This window comes from Camelus ferus, chromosome 22 (assembly GCF_009834535.1).
Source record: "Camelus ferus isolate YT-003-E chromosome 22, BCGSAC_Cfer_1.0, whole genome shotgun sequence".
Lineage (NCBI taxonomy): Eukaryota > Metazoa > Chordata > Mammalia > Artiodactyla > Camelidae > Camelus > Camelus ferus.
In genome coordinates this window covers 16246591-16267755 of record NC_045717.1, presented here as the reverse complement: position 1 = coordinate 16267755, position 21165 = coordinate 16246591, and the positions used below count along the sequence as shown (strand labels likewise).

General features: G+C 56.9%; 2 protein-coding genes and 1 long non-coding RNA gene across 5 annotated transcripts; 1 reads left to right on the top strand and 2 right to left on the bottom strand.

The window, feature by feature from the left end:
• Nucleotides 1-2654: 2654 nt before the first annotated feature.
• On the bottom strand, nucleotides 2655-6956 carry LOC102513931 (cell wall protein RBR3). Of its 2 annotated transcripts, XM_014568536.2 has the most exons (4): nucleotides 6786-6956; nucleotides 4148-4555; nucleotides 2919-3070; nucleotides 2655-2801 (listed from the first exon to the last, which is right to left on the bottom strand). In XM_014568536.2, exons 1-4 carry the CDS (start codon nucleotides 6889-6891, stop codon nucleotides 2787-2789), a joined length of 681 nt encoding a protein of 226 aa, XP_014424022.1. In that variant the 5' UTR covers nucleotides 6892-6956; the 3' UTR covers nucleotides 2655-2786. The 2 variants fall into 2 exon arrangements, with proteins under 2 accessions (XP_014424022.1, XP_032321162.1); XM_032465271.1 differs by lacking the exon at nucleotides 4148-4555.
• On the top strand, nucleotides 5535-20611 carry LOC116659013. The gene is made up of 4 exons (XR_004314282.1): nucleotides 5535-5981; nucleotides 18866-19064; nucleotides 19414-19570; nucleotides 20474-20611. It is a non-coding gene; the product is annotated as an uncharacterized LOC116659013 (long non-coding RNA).
• Nucleotides 7782-20643, bottom strand: IQCN (IQ motif containing N). 2 transcript variants are annotated; one of them, XM_032465240.1, is made up of 2 exons: nucleotides 15630-19406; nucleotides 7782-8791 (listed from the first exon to the last, which is right to left on the bottom strand). In XM_032465240.1, exons 1-2 carry the CDS (start codon nucleotides 19245-19247, stop codon nucleotides 7865-7867), a joined length of 4545 nt encoding a protein of 1514 aa, XP_032321131.1. In that variant the 5' UTR covers nucleotides 19248-19406; the 3' UTR covers nucleotides 7782-7864. The 2 variants fall into 2 exon arrangements, with proteins under 2 accessions (XP_032321131.1, XP_032321130.1); XM_032465239.1 differs by lacking the exon at nucleotides 7782-8791 and adding an exon at nucleotides 20514-20643 and having other exon boundaries at nucleotides 10039-19277.
• Between the last annotated feature and the right edge of the window lie 522 nt (nucleotides 20644-21165).

Sequence of the window (21165 nt, the reverse complement as noted above, 5' to 3'; positions counted from 1 at the left end):
GCAGCTCTGGGTGTTTCCAAGTACTGGATCCCCTCATCCATGGCCTGGACAAAACAACCCCACTTCAGCCACCCCCCACTCCCCACTGCTCACCTGACTTAGCGGGAAGGAGAGCTCTGTTTTGTTGCGCCTTATGGCAGCAGTGAGGTGGCTCTGAACCTGAGGAGATGGACGTGAGACCTCCAGGCTCCGGGATCCCCTCTATGCACCTGTGAGACCCTCCTAGACAGACAGCCCACTCCCACATCCCGCACCCTCTTCTGGGGCCCGCAGGCCCTCTATCGAGGTAGCCTGGGCCGGACCACAGGCACCAGTGTGGGACTTCCATCCAGGGGCAGCAGGCCTGGTCCCTCCCACACAATCCCCAAGTCCCCTCCCTACTCCCTGCCAGAGTCAGCAGCCTTGGAGCATTAGGACCCTCAGGAAGAAGTCCCCTGGCCCCGGGAGTCCCGTGGAGGATCCATTCAGCTTCCAGCCCAGCTCTGGAGGGTTCAGGGACCCCAGACCAACCCTTGAGAACCCTCAAAACTCACAAAAGCTCTGTGAGGCCTGGGTAGACCCAAAGCTCACTGCCACCATTGAGTGCTGCCTGAGTCCTGTGACCTCGCAGGGGCAGGGGAGGGGCGGACTAAGCCTGCCTAAGAGGTGGCCCAGGGTCCCCGCCCCAGTGAGCCCCTTAACTAGATGAGTGCCAGGCCTGAGCAGGACACACCCACATACTACCTTTGGGGCCAAGCCAGGAGGTGGCGGGCAGAGTGACTGGGAGGGTGTGAGGCTGTCACTAAGACAGTGTGAGAGAGAGAGTGGCCAGGAGCATGACCAAGTGTGATTGTGGTGGGTTTGGGAGGGGAATCCAGTGCAGAGGGTGTTAAGTTTAATTGTTCCTATGTTTGCTTATGAGAGAGGGAGGGAGATGAAAACATGGAGGGCCAGAGAGAGAAGAGGAAAGAGTTAGAGAGAGAGAAACAGAGGGAGGGGCAGCTTTGAGGTAAACACGGGAGGATTTTACGAGCTTGGGGTCTGGGACCAAGGCTTCACAGCAGAGCCTGGGAGGTGTGGCCTCGGGAGTTTGAGGATGGCCTTTGGGGGTCCCTAGAGGCTCCCAGAAAGTTGCCCACCATGCTCTGCCGCCCCAGGCAGATCTATGACCCTCTTTGGTCTTCTGGTCAATACTCCCTCCACAAACAGTGGGGGACTGGAGCTGCAGCAGGAACCAGGGGGACCCCATCAGGAGAGGCTGTGGGGTGAGGGGGGCTGTGGGCAGGGCAAAGAGGTTTCTGTATTACTGCTGCCTCCCAAGCTGCCAAAAGTTAATGTTTCACCAGACCCGCTGCCTGCTGGGGAGGCCATGCTGTCCCCTCTGCCCCCAAGAATCATTAGAGCATGACCCTTCCCTGGGCAGGCTTCACCTAGAAGTGCTGGATGACCTTGACCCCCAGACTCTCTGACCACCCATTTCACTATGGGGTAAACCCAGCCCTGAGGGGACAGCTCCAGGCCTGAGTCATGGCCAAGGTGCACGGCTGAGACCCAGCCTGGAGCCTCAGTCTCCCAATCTGCTAGAGAAGCCTAGAAGGTCCAGTGGAGGGGGGGGCGTTAGAAGGAAGATCCCACAGACCCCACCCAACTCCCCAGAGTGCCTAGCCCCAGGCCTGCCCCTTCCTGAACTCAGCTTTCTCTCTTGAACAATGGGAGAGGAGAGAGTAGGCTTCCAGGCTCAGATCCTGGGAAATGGGACTGAGACAATGGGGATTGGGGAGGAGGAGCATTTTGACTCCCTGCTCTCTGCATGCTGCCAGCCCTTTCCAGCCTCCAAGCCTTTGAGCAGGCTATTCGTGACTCCTGTAGAGCCGCTCCCCGTGTTGATCTGCCCTCCTAAAGATCTGAAGGAAGATCAGCCAGATTCTGGCACATGCTGACTAGAAACTCCCTCATGGTTTTATCCTATTTTCTATGGAAATGGTGGATTTTTACTGAGCAGTGGGACCTCAGCTATCACCTGGTGCACAAGCGCTTAACCAGGAAGTCAGCTGAGGAACGGCACCTGCGTGAGCCCACCACTTTGCTGTCTGGCCCCACCAACAGGAGCGCACAGCAGCCCCAGCTGGGCCTGCTTTTCCCATTGCCATGGTCGAAGATGGCCACTGAACTGCCCAAGAACACATTGCCATCTTCCCCAGAGTTCTGGCTGAAACTTACACTCTTTCCCATAGCCCACCTGGTGCCCCATGGACCCCTCCCTCACTTGGCTCTGGTCCTGCTCACCTCTTTGTTGTTTTTCCAAACACCCCAAGTTTTTCCTACCACAGGGCCTTTGCATTTGCTGCGCCTGCTGCCTGGGACATCTTCCCTGGTTTCCCCAGGGTGGCTCCTTCTCCCCTTTCAAGTCTAGGCACAAATATCACCTTACAGAGAGACCTCCCTACCTTCTCAGCAAACCTGGACACATGGGCCCCTGGGATCCAGCCACAACCCCGATCTGTGACTTTGCGACCCCCAGCGACATCTGAAATTATGTCATTTGATCCCCTGGCTGTTGTCTGTCTCCTCCTTGAGACTGTTGGCCCCACAAGGTAGGAGAAATGGTCCCCATTGTGACCCCAGCACATAGTAGGCACTCAAAAACGTTTGTCAAATGAATCAATGACTCAGGATGCCACAGAGGAACAGTAGGGGCTTTATTCCCACAAGCCTTGCCCCTCTCCAGATGCCCCAGCTCCATCCAAGCCCCCTCTCTCTCAGCCTCCTGAGGATCACTTCAGTGGGTGATGGGCAAAGGATGACCTTCAGTGGACAGTCTCCTGAAGGAGGAATGCAGACAAGAGGGTGTTCAGGCACCAGTGGGCTTTGCAGCAGGGTCTTGCCCTGCTTGGGAGGGCAACCCCCCACCAGCCCATCATTCCCCCCACCATGGATACCTCATCCATCCTCTGGAACTCAGACATGTCTTTGTGGCAGCACTTCACGGCCATTACCACAGACCCGATGAGCAAAATAGACACCAGCAGACACACGGCCACCACCACACCTGGGTTTCTGTGTAACTTGGGGGCCCCAGTGTCACCTGGAGCTGAGGGGAGGAGCCCTGAGTCAGCCCTGGACCCCACCCCTCCTAAAGCTGAGCCACCCACCAGGGCCCAGGGCCTTTTAAGTCCCTTCTCAGGAAGCTGTGCTTACTTCCCTCTCCAGTCACTGCTGTAACCACTTTCAAGCACATTTTTATCCTTTTGCTTTTGCTTTTGTTTTTTTCTTTCTTACTTTCTTTTCCTTTCTCTTTTGAATATATTGTCTACAAGAAATTCATTTTCTTCAGTGTGTTTCTGATGCCATTATTGGCCACTCTTAGGAGCTCTTGCAAATTGGGAGAAAAAAAAATCCAACCTGAAACTCTGTTCCCAATGACCTTCTGGGATACATCCAAAATTGGACACTTTGTGAAGATGACTTATATCCTGTGTCTTTAAGCAAAATGTCATTATGCTTCCTATTTGCACTCTGCTTGTAATGTTTTAGAGAAAACATACTATTTTGAAAGCCAATTTTTCTAGACCCCCAGAAAATGCTTGGCCTCTATTAGACCCCTGGGGCCCCATGTGATCACACCCTGCAACTTCCCCACCATCACTGCCCCTCACTAGTAACCCACTAGCCCCATTCCAGCTACCTCACTCTTCCTCAAATGCACCCAGCTCAGTTCTCCCTCAGGGCCTTTGCACTTGCTGTGCTTGCTGCCTGGGCTGTTCTCCCCCTAGGTACCTGCATGGCTCCCTCCTTTACCTCCTTCAAACCAAGACCTCTGCTGAATAGTCTTTTAAAATTTCAAATCCTTTGCACTCACATTCTGATTCCCTAATCTTGCTCTATTTTGTTCTTTTATAAACAAGTATATAATTTACTTATACCGTCTCCCAACATAACTAGGTCCCACAGGACCTGACACATTCTACGTGCTTCATAAATGTGCATGGAAAGAAAAAGGCTTGAAGAGGTTTAGGTGATGCTGGGTTGGGGCGTCAGGGGGTGGGAAGAGGCCCTTCCCAGCATATTCTTAGGACTATGTCTCCCCCTGGTGGCCAATCTCAGAGCTGCAGCCTGGTACCAACAACCATCCCTTCTCACCTGCCCAAATGTTCCAATACTCACTCACCAAGGCCAGAGGCCACGGATGTCCCATCAGCGGTGGCTGAGGACATGGAGAAAGGCCCCGTGCTGGAGCTGGGGTAAGTAGGACTCGAATGCAGGGTGAAGGAGGTGAAACTCAGGGGGCTGGAGTTGGGAGTGGGGGGGAGCTCTGAACTGGGGGAGCCAGAGCTGGGGTGGGTAATTGTCTCTGACTGTAGTAGGGTGGGTGGGATGGTGGAGGTTGCCCATGAACTTGAGGGGCTGTGGGAGGTTGTGGAATCTGCCTCTGAACTAAGGGTGCTAGGGTGGGTGGTGGAGCCTGTCTCTGGGCTCCATTTCAAGGGGCGGGTTGTCACTAAACTGGAGGAGCTGTGGCTGGAGGAGGAAATCAGAGGTTCATGAGTTGAGTTCGTGGCCTCTGGGGCTGTAACACCTGGAAGGAAGATACCATCAGGGTGCAGGGAGCAGATGATTAGGAATGAGGGTGTGCAACTCTGGCCCCAACCCCCCTCTGGATGCCTCTTCCCCCATTATGCCGGATAATCAACACCCACTGTTTAAGGAGAGTTGGAGGACTTAGTGCACCATGTCGGTGCTCAGAAACTGAGGTGCCCTGTCTGAAGTTCCTTATCTGAAGTCCCACAGTCAGGGTTCCAGTCCAGGTTGGACCCTCCCTGCCCCCTCCTCTTGCTTCAGGGCTCTAGAAGCCCTCTGGATATAGGGAACAGTTGCAACCCAGGCAACATGTTGGACAGCTCTTTTAAACCTTCTGGGACTCAGTTTCCTTGTCTGTAAAATGGACATCACAGGAAGTCAGAGTCTCTGAGAGTTCACACAGGTCTGGCACATAATAATGTTGGGTGGCACAGATCCACATCTGAGCATCCAGGGAGGATCCACCCTTATCTTCTTCCCCAGGTACCTGGAAGGTCCCCCATGGCTAAACTCAGAGTTTTCATGGGAGCACAGAGCTCTAGGGCTCTAGGAACAGTCAGCAGATCAAGGCTCTGGAACCCCCACTCCCTTGCTCCAGCTGCTCCTTAGTCCCTACTCCATCCTAGACACCAAGCCCAGGGGCCAGGTTGAGGGTGAGTAAAGATTTCATGGGCCATCTCCCGCAATTACTTCCTTCCCAGTTCCAGGCTGCTGGACACCTCAGCTACTTGCAAATTTATTCATCAACCACTCCTTGCCCCACCCCTACCCACTCCGCCCTGGGTCAATCTTTGTGCTTCCTCCCCTGCCTCACCCCAAGCAGCAGAAATGCGGAAATAATACCCAGCACTGGCCCCAGGACAGGGCTGGGTCCACATGTAGACCCCTATTTCTCTGTCCAGTTTCCCAGGCCCTTTGGGAATAACAGATGAATCTAGAAGAGGGATGGTGGGGGTGGGTGGAGTGTATAGCTCACCGGTAGAGGTCCTGGGTTCAATCCCCACTACTGCTATTAAAAAACTTAAAAATAAACCTGATCCTCCCCTGAAAAAAAGGAGGCATGGTGCGCTGGCCTGACCTCACCCCCATTTTATAGATGGGGAGCTGAGGCTCAGAATAGTAGAGGGTCTGGTCCCAGGTGACTGGGAGGTGGGAAGAGGGCCTCTCAGAGACCTCCAAAGAGTCAAGGACTAAGAGTCCAGCCTCCCCAAACTTCCTCTTACCATCATTTGAGGAGGAATCCAGATGACAAGAGGTTTCTGCTGAAATGAAGAGGACTCAGGGGCCACAGTGGATCCCAAGCCAAACCAGAACTCTGGGGAGCTGAACTTTTAAAGGAACTGAAGAAAACTAGTGGGCCTGGAAAGAGGAGGTGGTGGAGGACGCAAACTCTGCTGAGTGCCTGCTGGAGAGCTGACCAGAAGGTAAAATGGGGCTGTTTCTGTGCACTTGGCCAGGAGTTTGCTTTGCCCAGAGACTCCCAGACCAGGAAGCTGGCATGAGCCAAGTCAACTGGTTCTAATCTGGGTCCAGCAACAGGCTGGGAGATCTCAGCTCAGTGCCTAAGCTATGAAATGGGGATAAACATGGTGCCTTCTGAGCGAAATCCTTGTCCGCTGTAAAAGTCTCAGGCATGGTGGCCTCCACTCTAATATTCCAGGTTTGGGGCTGGGACATGGATCAGAGAGAATGATGACTTAGTGGGATGGAAGGGCTGGGGAGTGGATGCAGCAAGTTCAACTCTTCTCCACACTGGGAACCGTCTTATGGGGGAGCAGAAAGAAATTCAGTCAGGCATCTGAACTTCTCCTGGGAGTCATAGATGCTCAGTGACCAGGAAGTGAGCTCTTCTCCCCACCTCCCCACTTCATGGTGCTGGAGTCCTCACCCTTCTCCCTTTGGGGGCTGGCTAAGAGAAACTGAGGTTTGAAACAGAATTTCAAACTGGGTATGAGGCTGTCACCAGCCTCTCACTGGCTCAGGTCATGCCGGGGTTCATTGAACAGGCAGCCTCAGCAGGGCTGGGGTCAGGGGTGGAGGGGGGTGGTGCTCCAGCAGTTCCCATGACCTCCCCACCTTGCTTCTGAGAGAAGGAGCAACCCTTTTTGGGCAGGAGGGGGAGGCTGGCCCATCAGCGCGGCCTGAGGTAGGAGTCCAGACGACAGGTGTGTGGCTAGGCCATATGCTCAGCTTCCTGGAAGCCGTGGCTCTTTCTTTCCTGTTCTTACCTGTAGAGGTGACAGTGTGAGGACTGAGAGTCGTACTAGTTTTCGGCGGCAGCAGCAATACCAAAGCCAGCAGCAGAAGCGGTGGCGGCAGCTGGGAGCCAGCCATTCCGGCGTGGGGAGTGGGGACGGCGCGCTCTGTACAGGTGTGTGGCCGGGTGACTGCTCTTTACTCGTGCGCGCCCCCTGCTGGCGGCTTGCGAGGCTACTCGGGGAGAAGCGGAGGCGGGGCCTCAGGACGCAGGGCCTCTTGGGGGCGCTACTGTTCACCAGGGATGACATTTCTGAGCCCCCCCTCCACCTGGACCCCACCCCCCACTTCTAACAAACCCGTCTGGTTTACGACCCTGAGGCTTTACACTCTGCTTGTCCCCTGCCCCTTCTATTTCCCGTTCTCCCCTGGAGCCCCCACCACTCCATGGCCTCCTCCATAGCTGCCCCAAACCCATGCTGTCACCCCCTCTGCTCCTCCTCTTGGCCAGGCTGTCCCCTCCGGGTGCCCCCAAACCTCCTCCCTACATCTCTGCCCTGTCCCTGACCCCACCGGCTGGGGATGTCTGTGTCCGTCTCTCTCTCACCCAGACGGCAGCTCATTGGGGGTGGGTGCAGCATCCCGAATCAGGAGACCTCTAGCATTTCCCAAATGAGGCACCCATGCATGCACCTGTTGGGTTTTCTATGGCCAAGAGACTCATGGTGGTCCTTGTAGGCCAGGTCCCCAGATACTGGCTTCTGGAGTGCCCTGGGGGTGGCTTCCATCTGGAACTGACTGGACGCTGCCCCATTAGCCATGGATGGACACGATGGGACATGTGAGGCCACGCTGGCAGCCATGACCTCTGGGAAAGGCTTAGGGTTCCCACCCTAGCAATAGACCCCAGGTGCCAACAGCATGGTTGGAAGTTGGGAGGCCCCTCCTGTCCAGGATGTTCCAGATTTCCCTAATTTCCCCCCACATCATGCCCAAGATGCCCCCATAAGCACAACTGGACCAAGACGCAGGCTGTGGAGGGCTTTATTCATTAGATACAGAGAGCCACACGGCCCCTCCCCTGGTGTCCCCCGATTAGGAAGCCAAGGTCCTAGATGCCAGGCCACTGCGTGTGTCGCGAGTTGTCCCATATCGCCGATCCCAAAAGTGCATCCGTGGTGAGGGAGGCCCTGGTGGAGTGGCCGCGCCAGGTGGCTTGAAGCGTCTTGGCTGCTAGCTGTTGCTGCTTCAGCCGGCGGCGTACAGTGAAGCCCCTCCAGGCGGACTGGATGGCCGTGGCCGCCTTGTTCGGGGGATGGGGTTGGCGGGGGCTCCGAGGTGTTGACTGGGTAATGCAGCTCCGAGGCATGACAGCCTGGACCGCAGCACCCCGGCCCATGCCATGCACCACTCTCGTGGGCAGGGTGTGGCCACACATGTGGCACGTGCGGGGGCTGGATCCCACAAGCATCACCACGCTGGGTGGGCTCCCCAGCCCGGAGCTCAGTGACCGGCAGAGGGTACAGTCATGTGGCTGGCAGGACTGGAAGCAGCGGTGGTCAGATGTAGACCTGGCCCTGGCGCCCACCTCCGCCCACATGCTTGGGAGCAGCATTTGCTGAGCATGACTCCGGCGGGTGCAGAAGCCTCGCCATGCAGCCTGGATTATTGTGACAGCCCTGCAGAGCCGGGCCAGGTCCCGCCGCACACAGTAGCCACGCCAGGCAGCCTGGATGATGATGGCCCACTGGTGCCAAATCTTGATGGTACGGCGCACCAGGTAGCCTCGTGTACATGCCTGGATAATGACCACGGCGTGGATGATTATCTTCTCCACAGCCTGCACTGACGCCACCAGCTCCCCTGGCTGTCTGGGATCCACTGCCACTTTGCTGCCCATGGCATCCCATGGCACAGCGTCCCTGGGTGGCTCCCACGCACCACAAGGGGCCACGGTGCTGTTCCTGCGCCCAACCGCTACACTGGGGACGACGGAGTTCCACGCTTGGCCACCAGATACGCCAGCGTCCTTAGGGCCCTGGAGTACAGTGGGAGTCAGGGAGGCCCTGTGACTGTCTACAGGAGCCACAGAGCTATGGGAGTCCTGAGATCCCAGCAGCAACTTCTGGTTAAAAAGGGGTCGCAGGGAACCACTCGGTGAAGACTCATAGCCCAGAGACACCCTCCGAGCCCCCAGGTTCAGCCTAGGGATGGCCGTGCGGATGATTGGCATTATGGCCACCGGTGCGCCTATGGAATTTTTAAGAACTTCCTGTGAGGACTTGGAGGCATCCTCCTGCACCTGATGGGAGGGCACAATCTTTGCCACAGAATTTTCTGGCCTCTGTGGGACAGGGATACCATGCATGGACCTGTAGGATTTTCTATGGCTAAGATACCTGTGGCCATTCTGAATCAGGTCCCCAGACACTGGCTTCCAGAGTGCGCTGGGGATGGCTTCCTTCTGGAACCCACGGGGCGCTACCCCTCTAGCCAGGGGTGGATGAAGTGGCACATGTGAGGACACGCTGGTGGCCCCTGACCTCCGAGAAGTGCTTGGGGTCCCCATCCCAGCCACAGACCCTGGGTGCAAACTGGCCAGCTTGGGTGACCTTGAGACTACAGCAGAAGCCATCATCCCACGGGAGTGGCTCCGGGGCACGTGAGCCACTGAGGGGCTCCGGGGCACAATGTGAGCCACCAAAGCCTTTTGATAAGCCGAGGGACTCCGGGGCACCACACGAGCCACTGAGGGGCTCCGGGGCACAACGTGAGGCACCGATGCCTGCTGATGAACACCAGGGACCCTGCTGGCAGCCACAGAGTGAGAACTGTGGGCCCCCCAACTGGTTGCTGTCTTCTGCTGCAGGGCTGGGGTGCCACCACTGGCGATGGAGTTCTTGGCAAAACTCAGAGACTGGGGAGGGACAGAGGCCATGCCACTGGCCATAGACTTAGCTTGGCTTGGAGCCACCTCCTTCAACAGCGGCCTCTGGCCTTTGGGAAGAGTCTCGTCCTCTGGAGGGAAGTCATGGCCATAGTCGATGTCAGTTGCCAGGGGACTATGGTACATCCACGGGGTTGCCTCAAGTACCTCAGACCCCCTTCTGGATATGGACTCCTGGGGCAGAACCTTGTCCACGTCCTCTGGCTTCATCCCTGTCTGTCTGCCTATGGTCTCAAATGGCATCATCCCAAGAGCCTGGCTCAACTCTGAGGCTTTTTGCAGAACCGTGGGCACTTGGTGCACTCCCTTGGCTGTGCCATTAGCTTCCAAGGTCTGGGGATGAACTTGAGCCAGGCCAGTGGCATGGGATGCTTGGAAAGAGGCTGTAGAACCTTCCCCTGACAGGATTCCATGATATGGACGGGGGGTGATCCCAATCAGCAGGGACCCGTGGGGAAGGCCCTGGGCCATGCTTCTGACTGTGGAGGGTGGACCAGCTGCACTAGCCATGGACCCCAGAACCAGGCTCTGATTCATAGATGATGGGGCCACTACTAGAGGCCACAGGACCAGGTGGGATACCTGGGCCCACCCCACTTGCTGCTGAACCTAGGAGCAGGTTTGGAGCAGTTAGACTGGCTGAGGGTCTTACAGAGAGACCTTGCCTCTTCCCACCAGCACCAGAGGCTGCAATCGGACTAGGGGACACCCCAGTCACCACGGAACTTGGAGACAGCGTTCTGGCCATGCCATTGGCCACAGACCCTGGAGGGAAGCCCTGGCCCATGCCACCGATCACAGGCCCTGGAGGGAGGCCCTGGCCCATGCCACCGATCACAGGCCCTGGAGGGGGGCCCTGGCCTATGCTACAGATCACAGACCCTGGAGGGGGGCCCTGGCCCATGCCACAGATCACAGACCCTGGAGGGGGGCCCTGGCCCATGCCACCGATCACAGACCCTGGAGGGGGGCCCTGGCCCATGCCACAGATCACAGACCCTGGAGGGGGGCCCTGGCCCATGCCACAGATCACAGACCCTGGAGGGGGGCCCTGGCCCATGCCACCGATCACAGGCCCTGGAGGGAGGCCCTGGCCCATGCCACCGATCACAGGCCCTGGAGGGGGGCCCTGGCCTATGCTACAGATCACAGACCCTGGAGGGGGGCCCTGGCCCATGCCACAGATCACAGACCCTGGAGGGGGGCCCTGGCCCATGCCACCGATCACAGACCCTGGAGGGGGGCCCTGGCCCATGCCACCAATCACAGGCCCTGGAGGGGGGCCCTGGCCCATGCCACCGATCACAGGCCCTGGAGGGGGGCCCTGGCCTATGCCACTGATCACAGGCCCTGGAGGGGGGCCCTGGCCTATGCCACTGATCACAGGCCCTGGAGGGAGGCCCTGGCCCATGCTGCTGATCACAGACCCTGGAAGGAGGGTCTGAACCACACCATTGATCATATAACCTGGTGGAAGGCTGGGGGCCACACAGGTCACCATGGACCCTGGAGGAAGGCTCTGGCCCACGCCCCTGATCACGGACCCTGGGGGAGGGCTAGGGGCCATGCCCTCAGCCATAGAACCTGGGGCCACAGCCGTGGAAATCCTACTGGCTACAGAACCTGGCACCACACCTCTGGTTATGCCCATCCCAGGCTGCTGACTGCCACCGTGTGCTTGTTGATAACTGGATGTGGAGATTGTGGACACAGAAGGACACTGGTGGTCCAAAGGTATTGGGAGACTACCTTTGATCTGAGATATACTGGGACTCACACTGCTCAGGGAAAACTTGGACAAACTCATATCCAGTCCACTGGGCACTGAAGCCTGAGAAAAGCCAGGGCGCACCCCTGAGACTGGTTGATGAATCAAAGGGGCACTGGCCAGTGAGGCCCGGGATGTGAGGGGAGCCACGCCCCTGGCCCCTTGAGATTGTCTTGGGCCCATACCAGTTGCCACACTTCTCCGGCACATACTCCTGCTCATGCCAGGAGACATAGGTACTCGAGACATACTAAGAAACATGCCAGCCGCCAGAGTCCCCTGAGACACACCCGGGAGCGTGCCAGCAGCCATGGTGCCCTGGGACATGCTTGCAGCCATACCCTGGAACAGAATCCCCTGAGATATGCTGGTTCCCTGGCCCAGACAAGAGTCCCCTCCACTGGTAATAGATTCCTGGTAGAGATTTGGAGCTGAAACTGTGACAGCAGACTGTTCAGTTATGCTTGGGCGCCTTCCACCAATACTGTGTGGCTGATAAAACCCAAGGGATATCTCGCTGAACTCAGGGGCCTGGGGATTTGAGGCCACCCCACTAACCATCAGAGGATCTTGACATGGGTCCACCCTAGTAGACATGGTTGGCTGGCTCAGACCCTGGCCCAAGCCATTAGTCAGTGATGGATACGGTGTACAGGAGGTGACTTCAATGGCAAATGATGAATGACTCAGAGTGGGAGCCACTGCGTTCACCCTTGATGATGGTAGATTTGAACCCACCCTAGGGGCCCAACTTGGCTGACTGAGTGCACAACCCGCACCGCTGGTCACAGGTGACTGGGCCTGGCTGGGGGGCCCCCTACTGGTCAAAGATGGCTGGCTTAGGCTGGGGGCCACCACACAAGCCATAGAAGGCTGGCCTAAGCTAGGAGCCACCCCACCAGCAAAGGATGGCTGGGCTAGACAGGGGGTCATCCCAATGGTCAAATATGGCTGGCCTAGGCTAGGGGTGACCCCAATGGTCATAGATGACTGGGCCAGACTGGGGGCCACCCCACCAACCCTAGATGTCTGGCCTAGGTTGGGGACAACCCCCCCAGTCATAAATGTCTGTGCTAAGCTGGGGGCCACCCCACCAGGCACAGATGGCTGGGCTAGGCTGGGGGTCATCCCATCTCTCATGGATGGCTGGACTGTGCTTGGAGTTACACCAGCGGCCATTGATGGTTGACCTAGGCTAAGGTCCACTCTACTGGTCATATGTGGCTGGGCTAGGCTGGGAGTTATCTCACTGGTCATAGCTGGATGGGCAAGGCTGGGGGCCACTCTACTGATCATAGATGTCTGGCCTAGGCTGGAGGCAATCCCACCAGCTACAGGTGGCTGGGCTAGGCTGGGGGTCACCCCACTGGTTAGAGATGGCTGGTCTAGGCTGGGGGTCACCCCACCGGTCATAGATGGCTGGTCTAGGCTGGGAGTCACCCCACCGGTCATAAATGGCTGGGCTAGGCTGGGGGTCACCCCACCGGTCACAGATAGCTGGGCTAGGCTAGGGGTCACCCAACTGGTTGCAGGTGGCTGAGCTCGGCTGGGAGTGACTCCACCGGTCATAGATGGCTGGGCTAGGCTGGGGGTCACCCCATTGGTCACAGATAGCTGGGTTAGGCTAGGGGTCACCTCACTGGTCATAGGTGGCTGGGCTACGCTGGGAGTGACCCCACTGGTCGTAGATGGCTGGGCTAGGCTGGGGGTCACCCCACCAGTCACAGATAGCTGGGACAGGCTGGGGGTCACCCCACTGGTTGCAGATGGCTGAGCTCGGCTGGGAGTGACCCCACCTGTCATAGATGGCTGGGCTAGGCTGGGGTTCACCCCACCAGTCACAAGTGGCTGGGCTAGGCTGGGGGTCACCCCACCGGTCACAGGTGGCTGGGCTAGGCTGGGAGTGACCCCACTGGTCGTAGATGGCTGGGTTAGGGTGGGGGTCACCCCACCAGTCACAAGTGGCTGGGCTAGGCTGGGGGTCACCCCACTGGTCACAGGTGGCTGGGCTAGGCTGGGGGTCACCGCACTGGTCACAGATAGCTGGGGTAGGCTAGGGGTCACCCCACTGGTTGCAGATGGCTGGGCTTGGCTGGGAGTGACCCCACCGGTCATAGATGTCTGGGCTAGGCTGGGGGTCACTCCACCAGTCACAGGTGGCTGGGCTAGGCTGGGGGCCACCCCACTGGTCACAGGTGGCTGGGCTAGGCTGAGGGCGACCCCACCAGCCATCAATGGCTGGGCAAAGCTGGGTGCCACCTCATCAGTCATTGATAGCTGAGGTAGGCTGGGGGCCACTTCACATATCACAGGTGGCTGGCCTAGGCTAATGGCCACCCCACTGACCCTACATGGCTGGGCTAGGCAGAGGTCCACCCTATTGGTTTTAGATGGTACACCTAGGGTGGGAGTCATCTTACTGGCCATAGAGAGCTCAGATAGGCTGGGGATGACCCTACTGGCCATAGAAGGCTGGCTTGGGTTTGGGGCCACCTTACTGGCTATTGTGGGTTGTGATAGGCATGGTGTTAACCTACTGGCCACAGATGACCACTGATATGCAGTAGGGACATTATTAAAAGACAGACTTCTTGTCAACCCAGCCTTATAGGGTTTCTGGGACAAGCTCTCCCTCAGATCCATGGAGCTTTGGCCTGAGGACATATTTCCCTCATCCCAGTCATCTGAGCCCCAGTGGACACTCAAGGTCATGCGACTGGACACTGAGCTGTGATGCAGAATGGGGATCAGCTCTGAGGCTCCAGAGGACTGGTCGTGGAGGTTTAGGGTCACGTGCCCAACACCTGCTCTCTCAATCTCTTCCATATTTCCGGGTCCCTGGGATTTATCCCTGGCCTCTCCAGAGAGGAGAGCATCTTGATGAAAGTCCTTGTCCAAACTGGCTTCCCAGGACTCCCCTTCCACCAGGTCTACAGTGGTCAAGCTGGCCACAGACATGGTGGAAAGGCTGAGTGAACTGCAACTACACAGTGAGCTCTGGGAATTGCTCACATTGGGGCCATAGCCTGTGGAGCCCTGGGAGAAGCTCCTGGCCAGGTCACTGTCTGAACCCTGTGGTAAACTGGCCACCAGTTCCTTGAGTATATGGTTAGTCACCAGCTCCTGTGGGCAGCATCCACTGGAAATGGTCCCCCGTGTTTGATTCTTCTCTTGCCTGGAGATGGCTACACGGGGAAGGGTCAGTGCCAACCTCTTGCCTGGGGAGGCTTGGAAAACACTGGGATCAACCTGAGTCTTGAGTGCCCAGTGATGACCAGGGGCCATGGAATCAGGCCGAAGACCTGGGGTTATGACACAGGCCTTGGGCGCCTGTGGTTGGATTAGGGGCACCTTGGTCACCGTGGTGGCATGCGGTGGACTTGGGGTTACCTTGTTGGTCATCTCCCTAGTGCCCATGGAGGCCCGTCTATGATTGGGGGACTGAGTCCTCTGCAGGATCTCCTTGGGGACCATGGATGGCTGTTGGGGACCCTTGGCCACTGAAGATCGACACATACCAGGGGGCACCCTGCCAACCCCTGAGGGCTGACACCAGCAAGCAGACCCCCCAGAAGTGGCAGCACACTGGTGGGAGTGGGTGGCCCTCCTACCACCTGTAGTTCTGGGAAGCTTGGCTGGTGCCACCCTGCCCTCCCTCGACGACGCCCATGGACGTGGGGCCACCGTGCTGACCTCAGGTGGATTGTGGGAACTCGGGGTCATGCCACCACCGGCCAATGATGGCCGGCTGGTGCTAGGGCCCACACCATTGGCAGTGAGCGGCTGCCAAATACTGCAGGGAGGATGCTGGTGGGGTGACTTGGGCAAATTGGAGTCAATGTCACTCAACACGGGGTTGAGATCTGATGCCAATTTACTGGCCCCTGGGTGCAGGCACACATTCTCCTCGTTCACCCCAGAGCTTAGGTTTAAGGAGTCCCTGCTAGGCCCCATCTCCCATGACAGAGTGGGGTCCAGGGCAGCGAGCAGGAAATACTGATGAATGGTGGTGACCACCTTACCAATCAATAAGGCTCCCACAGAGACCACTGATGAGCAGGGTGACCCCACGAGCATGGCCCCATCCCCCATCTCTCCCAAGAGCCCAGAGGGCCAGTTGGTGACAAAGCCCTCCCACGCCCCACCCCAAGGAAACCTGACCTTGCCAGGCTGTAGTCTCATGGAGCCCAGGGTGGGCCCCCAGGCAGCCGACGGGCTCCCCCTGTAGTCCACCTCCACTGGGGTCGGCATCACCGTCATCCTGCTTCCCGCTGTTTTCGAGGCAGCCTTGGGAAGGACAACTCCAGACCTCAAGGCTGCCTGAGACAAAGACTGGCTCAGAACAGCGCCCAGCTCCCCCTGACACAGGGCCTGGTTGAAGGTGGCCCTCTCCTCCTCCGTCAGGGCCTTGCTGAGCACATCCGCCAGTCGGCCTTGAATGGCCTTAGTGAGTTCCGCCCGCAGCTCACCCTGGGACAAGGCGCGGGACAGGGTGGTGCCCAGCTCGCCCCAGGACAGCGCCTTCACCAGTGCCGTGCCCAGGATGCCCTGGGGCAGGGCCTTGGCCATTGTGGCTCCCAAGACTTCTTTGGACAGGGCCTGGTTCAGGGCCGCCCTCACTTCCCCTTGGGAGAGGGCTTTCGCCAGCAGGGCACGGAGGTCCTCCTGGGAGCCCAGCACGGCGGCTAGCTCAGCACATAGGGAGGCCAGCTGGGAGGCTGCCAGCTCCTCCTGGCAGGGCGGGGCCGAGCTGGTCATTGACGGCTGGGCCCGGGTGGCCCCGCTGTCCCCCCAGGATTCGACGTTGCACGTGGTGTGCCCAGCAGATGCCAGCAGAGGCACCAGCACGTTCTGGGTCTCAGAGACCCCCTGGCATGGGCCCTGGGTGGCCTTGGCCTGCACATGGCTATGGGACGGGAGCTGGGTCAGTCTGTCCTCTGGCTTGGCTCGGGGCAGAGTGCCCAGGGCACTGATGTGCTGGCAGGGCTGGGTGGAAGCTTTGAACCCAATCAGGAGTGGCTGGGACTGGGTCTTGCTGCTGAGCTCGGCAGCCTGGTGGGCTGCATGGAGGCACTTGGCTGTTTCTGTGACCAGCTGGGCCTGGGACTGCGCCTTAGTCAGCCCTGCGGGCAGATGGGCTTGGGACTGGATCTTTATCGCTCCTGTGACCAGCTGTGCCTGGGACTGAGCTTTGGTCAGCTTGGTGGGCAGGTGGGCCTGGGACTGCACCTTGGACAGACACGTGGCTAGATGTGGCTGGGCTGGGGCTGCAGTCAGCTCAGCAGGTGACGGTGGATACCCCTGGGACGGGGCTTTGGTCAGCTTGGTAGACAGATATGCCTGGGATAGGGGCTTGGACAGACACGTGCCCAAGTGGGCCTGGGGCAGAGCCCTGGTCAGCTCAGCGAGCAGATGTCTCTGGGATGAGATGGTGGTTGAACATGAGCCTGGCTGTGCCGGAGGCGAAACTCTGTCGGGACACGTGTCCAGCTGTGCCTGGGGCACCACAGCTGTTTCTACAGGCGCATACACCCGGGATTGGATCTTCATGATATCAGCCCTCAGGTGGGCCTGCTTGTTCCTGTCCTCAGCCACTTTTGCCCAGGACAAAGCCCCAGGCATTTCCATGGCGACACTGGTATCAAACACGGTTTCCATTTTCACTTGTTTCTGGGAGAAGGCCTTGATTTTCTCACCTTCCAAAGGAGGCTTGGCTGGAACCTTGGGAGCCCCAGCCCCCAGATGTGACGGGGAGAAATATTTCACCTTTCCCTCAGTCAAATATGAGCGGGACGAGACTTTGACCACCCCTGCTGCCTGCCTGGTGTTCCCCACAGCCTTGGTCTTTGGCCCACTTAGACAGGTGTGGGATGAGGTGTCAGGAATTCCTGCTGCTGCCGCTGCTGAAAGTGAAGGTTTCGGATTTTCAGCTGCTGCTGGAGGGGGCAGGCATAGGGTCCTGAGGATGGTGGCTACTGAGCGTAACTGTGCCGGGGTCTTAGTTATCATGGCTGCCAGGCGTGTCTGGGGAGGAGCCTTGGTCACCGAGCCTCCTTGGAGCATCTGATGAGATGGGGTCTTGGCCATTGTGGCTGCCTGACATGTCTGCAATTGGGTCTTGGTCATCGTAGCTGCCAGGCGCATCTGGGGTGAGGTCTTGGCCATCATCGGCACCATGCACGTCTGGGGCGGGGTCTTGGTCATGGTGGCTGTGGGGCGTGTCTGGGGTGGGGACTTGATCATTGAGGCCAACAGGCATAACTGGGGTGGGATCTTGGTCATCATGGCTGCTGGGCGTGTCTGAGGTGAAGTGTTAGTCACTGAGGCTGTTGGCCGCATCTGGACTGGGGTCTTGGTCATTGGGGTTACTGGGCATGGCTGGGGTGGGGTCTTGGTTATTGTTATTGCAGGTGCTGGGCACGGCTGGGATTGGATCTTGTTCATCATGGCTGCCAGGCACGACTGGAGTGGGGTCTTGGTCATCATGGCTGGTGGGTACGTCTGGGGTGGAGTCTTAGTCACTGGGGCTGCCGGGTACACTTGGGGTGGGGCCTTGGTTATTGTTACCATTGGTGCCGGGCATGGCTGGGGTGGGATCTTGTTCATCATGGCCGCCAGGCATGACTGGAGTGGGGTCTTGGTCACTGTGGCTGCCGGGTATGTCTGGGCTGGGGTCTTGGTCACTGGAGCTGCCAGGTGTACCTGGAGTGGGGTCTTGGTTATTGTTACCATGGGCACTGGGCAAGGCTGGAGTGGGGTCTTGGTTATCCTGGCTGCTGGGTACATCTGAAGCGGGGTCTTGGTGACTGTTATGGTGGGCACTGGCTGGGGTGGGGTCTTGGTTATCACAGATGTTGGGCCTGTCTGGGGTGGGGCTTTGAAGACCTCTGCTTCCATGTGGGCCTGAGTCTGGGTCTTGAGCTGTCCATGTACTGCCTGGGCATACCTTCCGGACAGTGGTGGCCCTGTGGCTCCTGCCTTGTTGGCTCTGCCAGTTACTGGCTTGGTCTTTGTTGTGTCGCCTTCTACATGGACAACGCAGGAACTTCTGACAGTTCCTGTCAGCAGGCATGGGTGGCACTTTGCCTCTAGACTCACTGGACATGGAAGTTTGATGGCGACAGCTTGATGTGGCAGGAAGGTGACACTGGGGCCTCCAACGGCACATGTAGCCTGCACACCAGGCTGTGACATGCCCTGGGACTGTAGCAGGGCCAGCTGTTCGGTGTAAGTGGCCAGGCTGTCAGAGGATGGGAACTGAGTCTCCTTGCTCAGCATGATGGGTGGGGCCAGAAGGGATTTGCCCTCTTCTGGATGCTGGAACCGCACCTGCTGGGGTGGGTGGTAAGGAATGTCCCTCTCCTCCATTTTCACTCTTTTCTCCACCGTCTTGCCAGATCGGAGGAGGCGCCTGGTGTTGAAGCGTCGCCAGGCCTCCTGGATGGCCTTGGCCGCCATCATCTGAGAGATCAGCTTCTGCCGGAGCCGGTAGCCCCTCCAGTTGGCCTGGATGAGGGTGGCTGCGCGGGAAAGCATCATGTCCATCTCGTCCACCAGGACATTCTTGAAGGCCTGGCTCTCGACCACAGCCCGGAGGTGTGGGATATGGCGAGCCACCGTCTTGTCCTTGTCAGGCTGTTGCAGGAGGGTCTCCTTGGATGCAGGTGGCTGGTGCTGGGGCTGTGGACGTGGTGTCCCCGCTTTGTCTTGAAGATTAGGGATGGGCTGGTGGGAGCTCTGCCCACTGGGTGGCACCTGTAGCTGTGTTGCTTGCTGCATTGTCTTGGTTCCTAGGCGGGTCAGCTCTGCCTGTGGAAGGTGGCAGGGAGGCAGTCAGGGAGTAGGGCCAGCAGACACAAGGTCTCCTGCCTGGGGTATGTGCTCACTCTTGGACCTATTTCTTCTTGTTCCTGGCACCTTGCAGTCTTCCTCCTCTCTTTTGCAGGCCCTCTCTCTCCTGGCCACATGCCCAGGTGGCCTTTGGTCCCTATATCTCCCCATCATCCTGTAGCTACTTCGACACTAGCATGCAGTGCACATTCTCGCCTGAATGGCCAACCACCTACCAGCTTTTCAATCTTCCTCTGTATCTGGAGCATACTGTGAGTACAGCATTGATCACACTGTTTTGGAAATATCTTGTTTGTGTGTATATGTGCACATTGTGTGCGTGTGTGTGCGTGGTGTTATTATTTGCCTTTCCCATTGACTGTGAATTCCTAGAAGGCAGGAACCAAATCTGAGTCATTTCTCTGTCCCCATCTCAGTCACAAGACCTGGCTCCAGGCTGTGAACAGGTGGATAGTGGCTGGGTGGCTACCTTGACTAATATATGAGTGGGTGAGAGATTGAAAGTTGGATGGATAGATGGGCAGGACTAGATACTGAGTGGATAAATCAGTGGATGAATGAATGTTGGATGCGTTGGAAGGATGGATGAAGGGTTGGATCAAAAATGGATGAGTAAAGGAAGTTGATGGCTGAACTGATGAACAGATCAGTAAATAAGGAAATGGACCCATAGATGGATGGATAAATGGATGGATGAGTGGGTAAACAGATAAATGGGATGGATGTGTAGTTGGGTGCATGGATGGATAAATGGATAGACGGATGGAGGAATGGATGGATGGATAGATGAGTAGATAGATAAATGGATGGATGGGTGCGTGGAGGCATAAATGGATAGATGGAGGGAGGATAGGTGAGTGGGTGGACAGGTGGATGAAATCTGAGTAGATAAATGAGTGTGTGAATGAAGAAAGATGAAGGAATTGGTAAAGAGATAAATGAATAGGAGGTGGATTGATGAACAGCTGGGTGAATCAGTGAATGGATAGTGGATAACTGATAGATGATGGATAGATCAATGGCAGATGGAAGGATGGGTAGAAAGATGGATGAGGGGATGACTGGCTTTCAGAAGGACCTTGGTGCAGAGAGAGTTCAGACACTGTCAAGAAGCCCTGATATATAATCTGGAGCATAACACATTTATTTTGCAGAAGTTTTCCCCCTTCCGGCTGGACCAACTAGACTTCATACCTTGGAGGGTCATAGAGTTGGAAGAGGAGCAGGAGGAGAAGGTGCAATCTCAGAAGCCAGCTTGCAAGAGGAAGCAGCTTTCAGCCCTTCATCCCACGCAATGTGCAGCAACACTGCCCTGGGCTGGCTCTGTCCCCAAGAACAATGTGAGAAGAGATGTTAAAAGCTAAAAAACCTAAATTCTCTAACAAAACAAGAATCTTTATTTTTTTTTTTGCAAAACTTATGCATTCAGAGGTAAAACTAGAGAAATACCAGTCAGGCCATAGGGTGGGGTAAAGCCATCGTCAAAAATGAACACTTCTGCTACAACTGTCAGTGCATCTACTCTACATGCATGTCTTTGGGTTAAAAAAAAAAGACTTTAAGTTTACAAAGATGAAGGTGCAAGGACGTTTATTCCAGTGTTATTTTGTACCTAAAAACAAAACAACTGGAAATAACCAAAAAGGTGATTGCTAAGGGGTCAATTACAAGTGCATAAAGAACGGTGTTTAAGGATGTTCATTGCTGCATTGTTTAGAAGAGTCAAAACTGAAACAACCCAAATGCTTATTAACAGGAGATGTCTGAAATTAATCAGTAGAATAATCAGTAGAACATTCATACAGTGGTGTGCTATCCAGCCATTAGAAATGGTATCCAGATACAC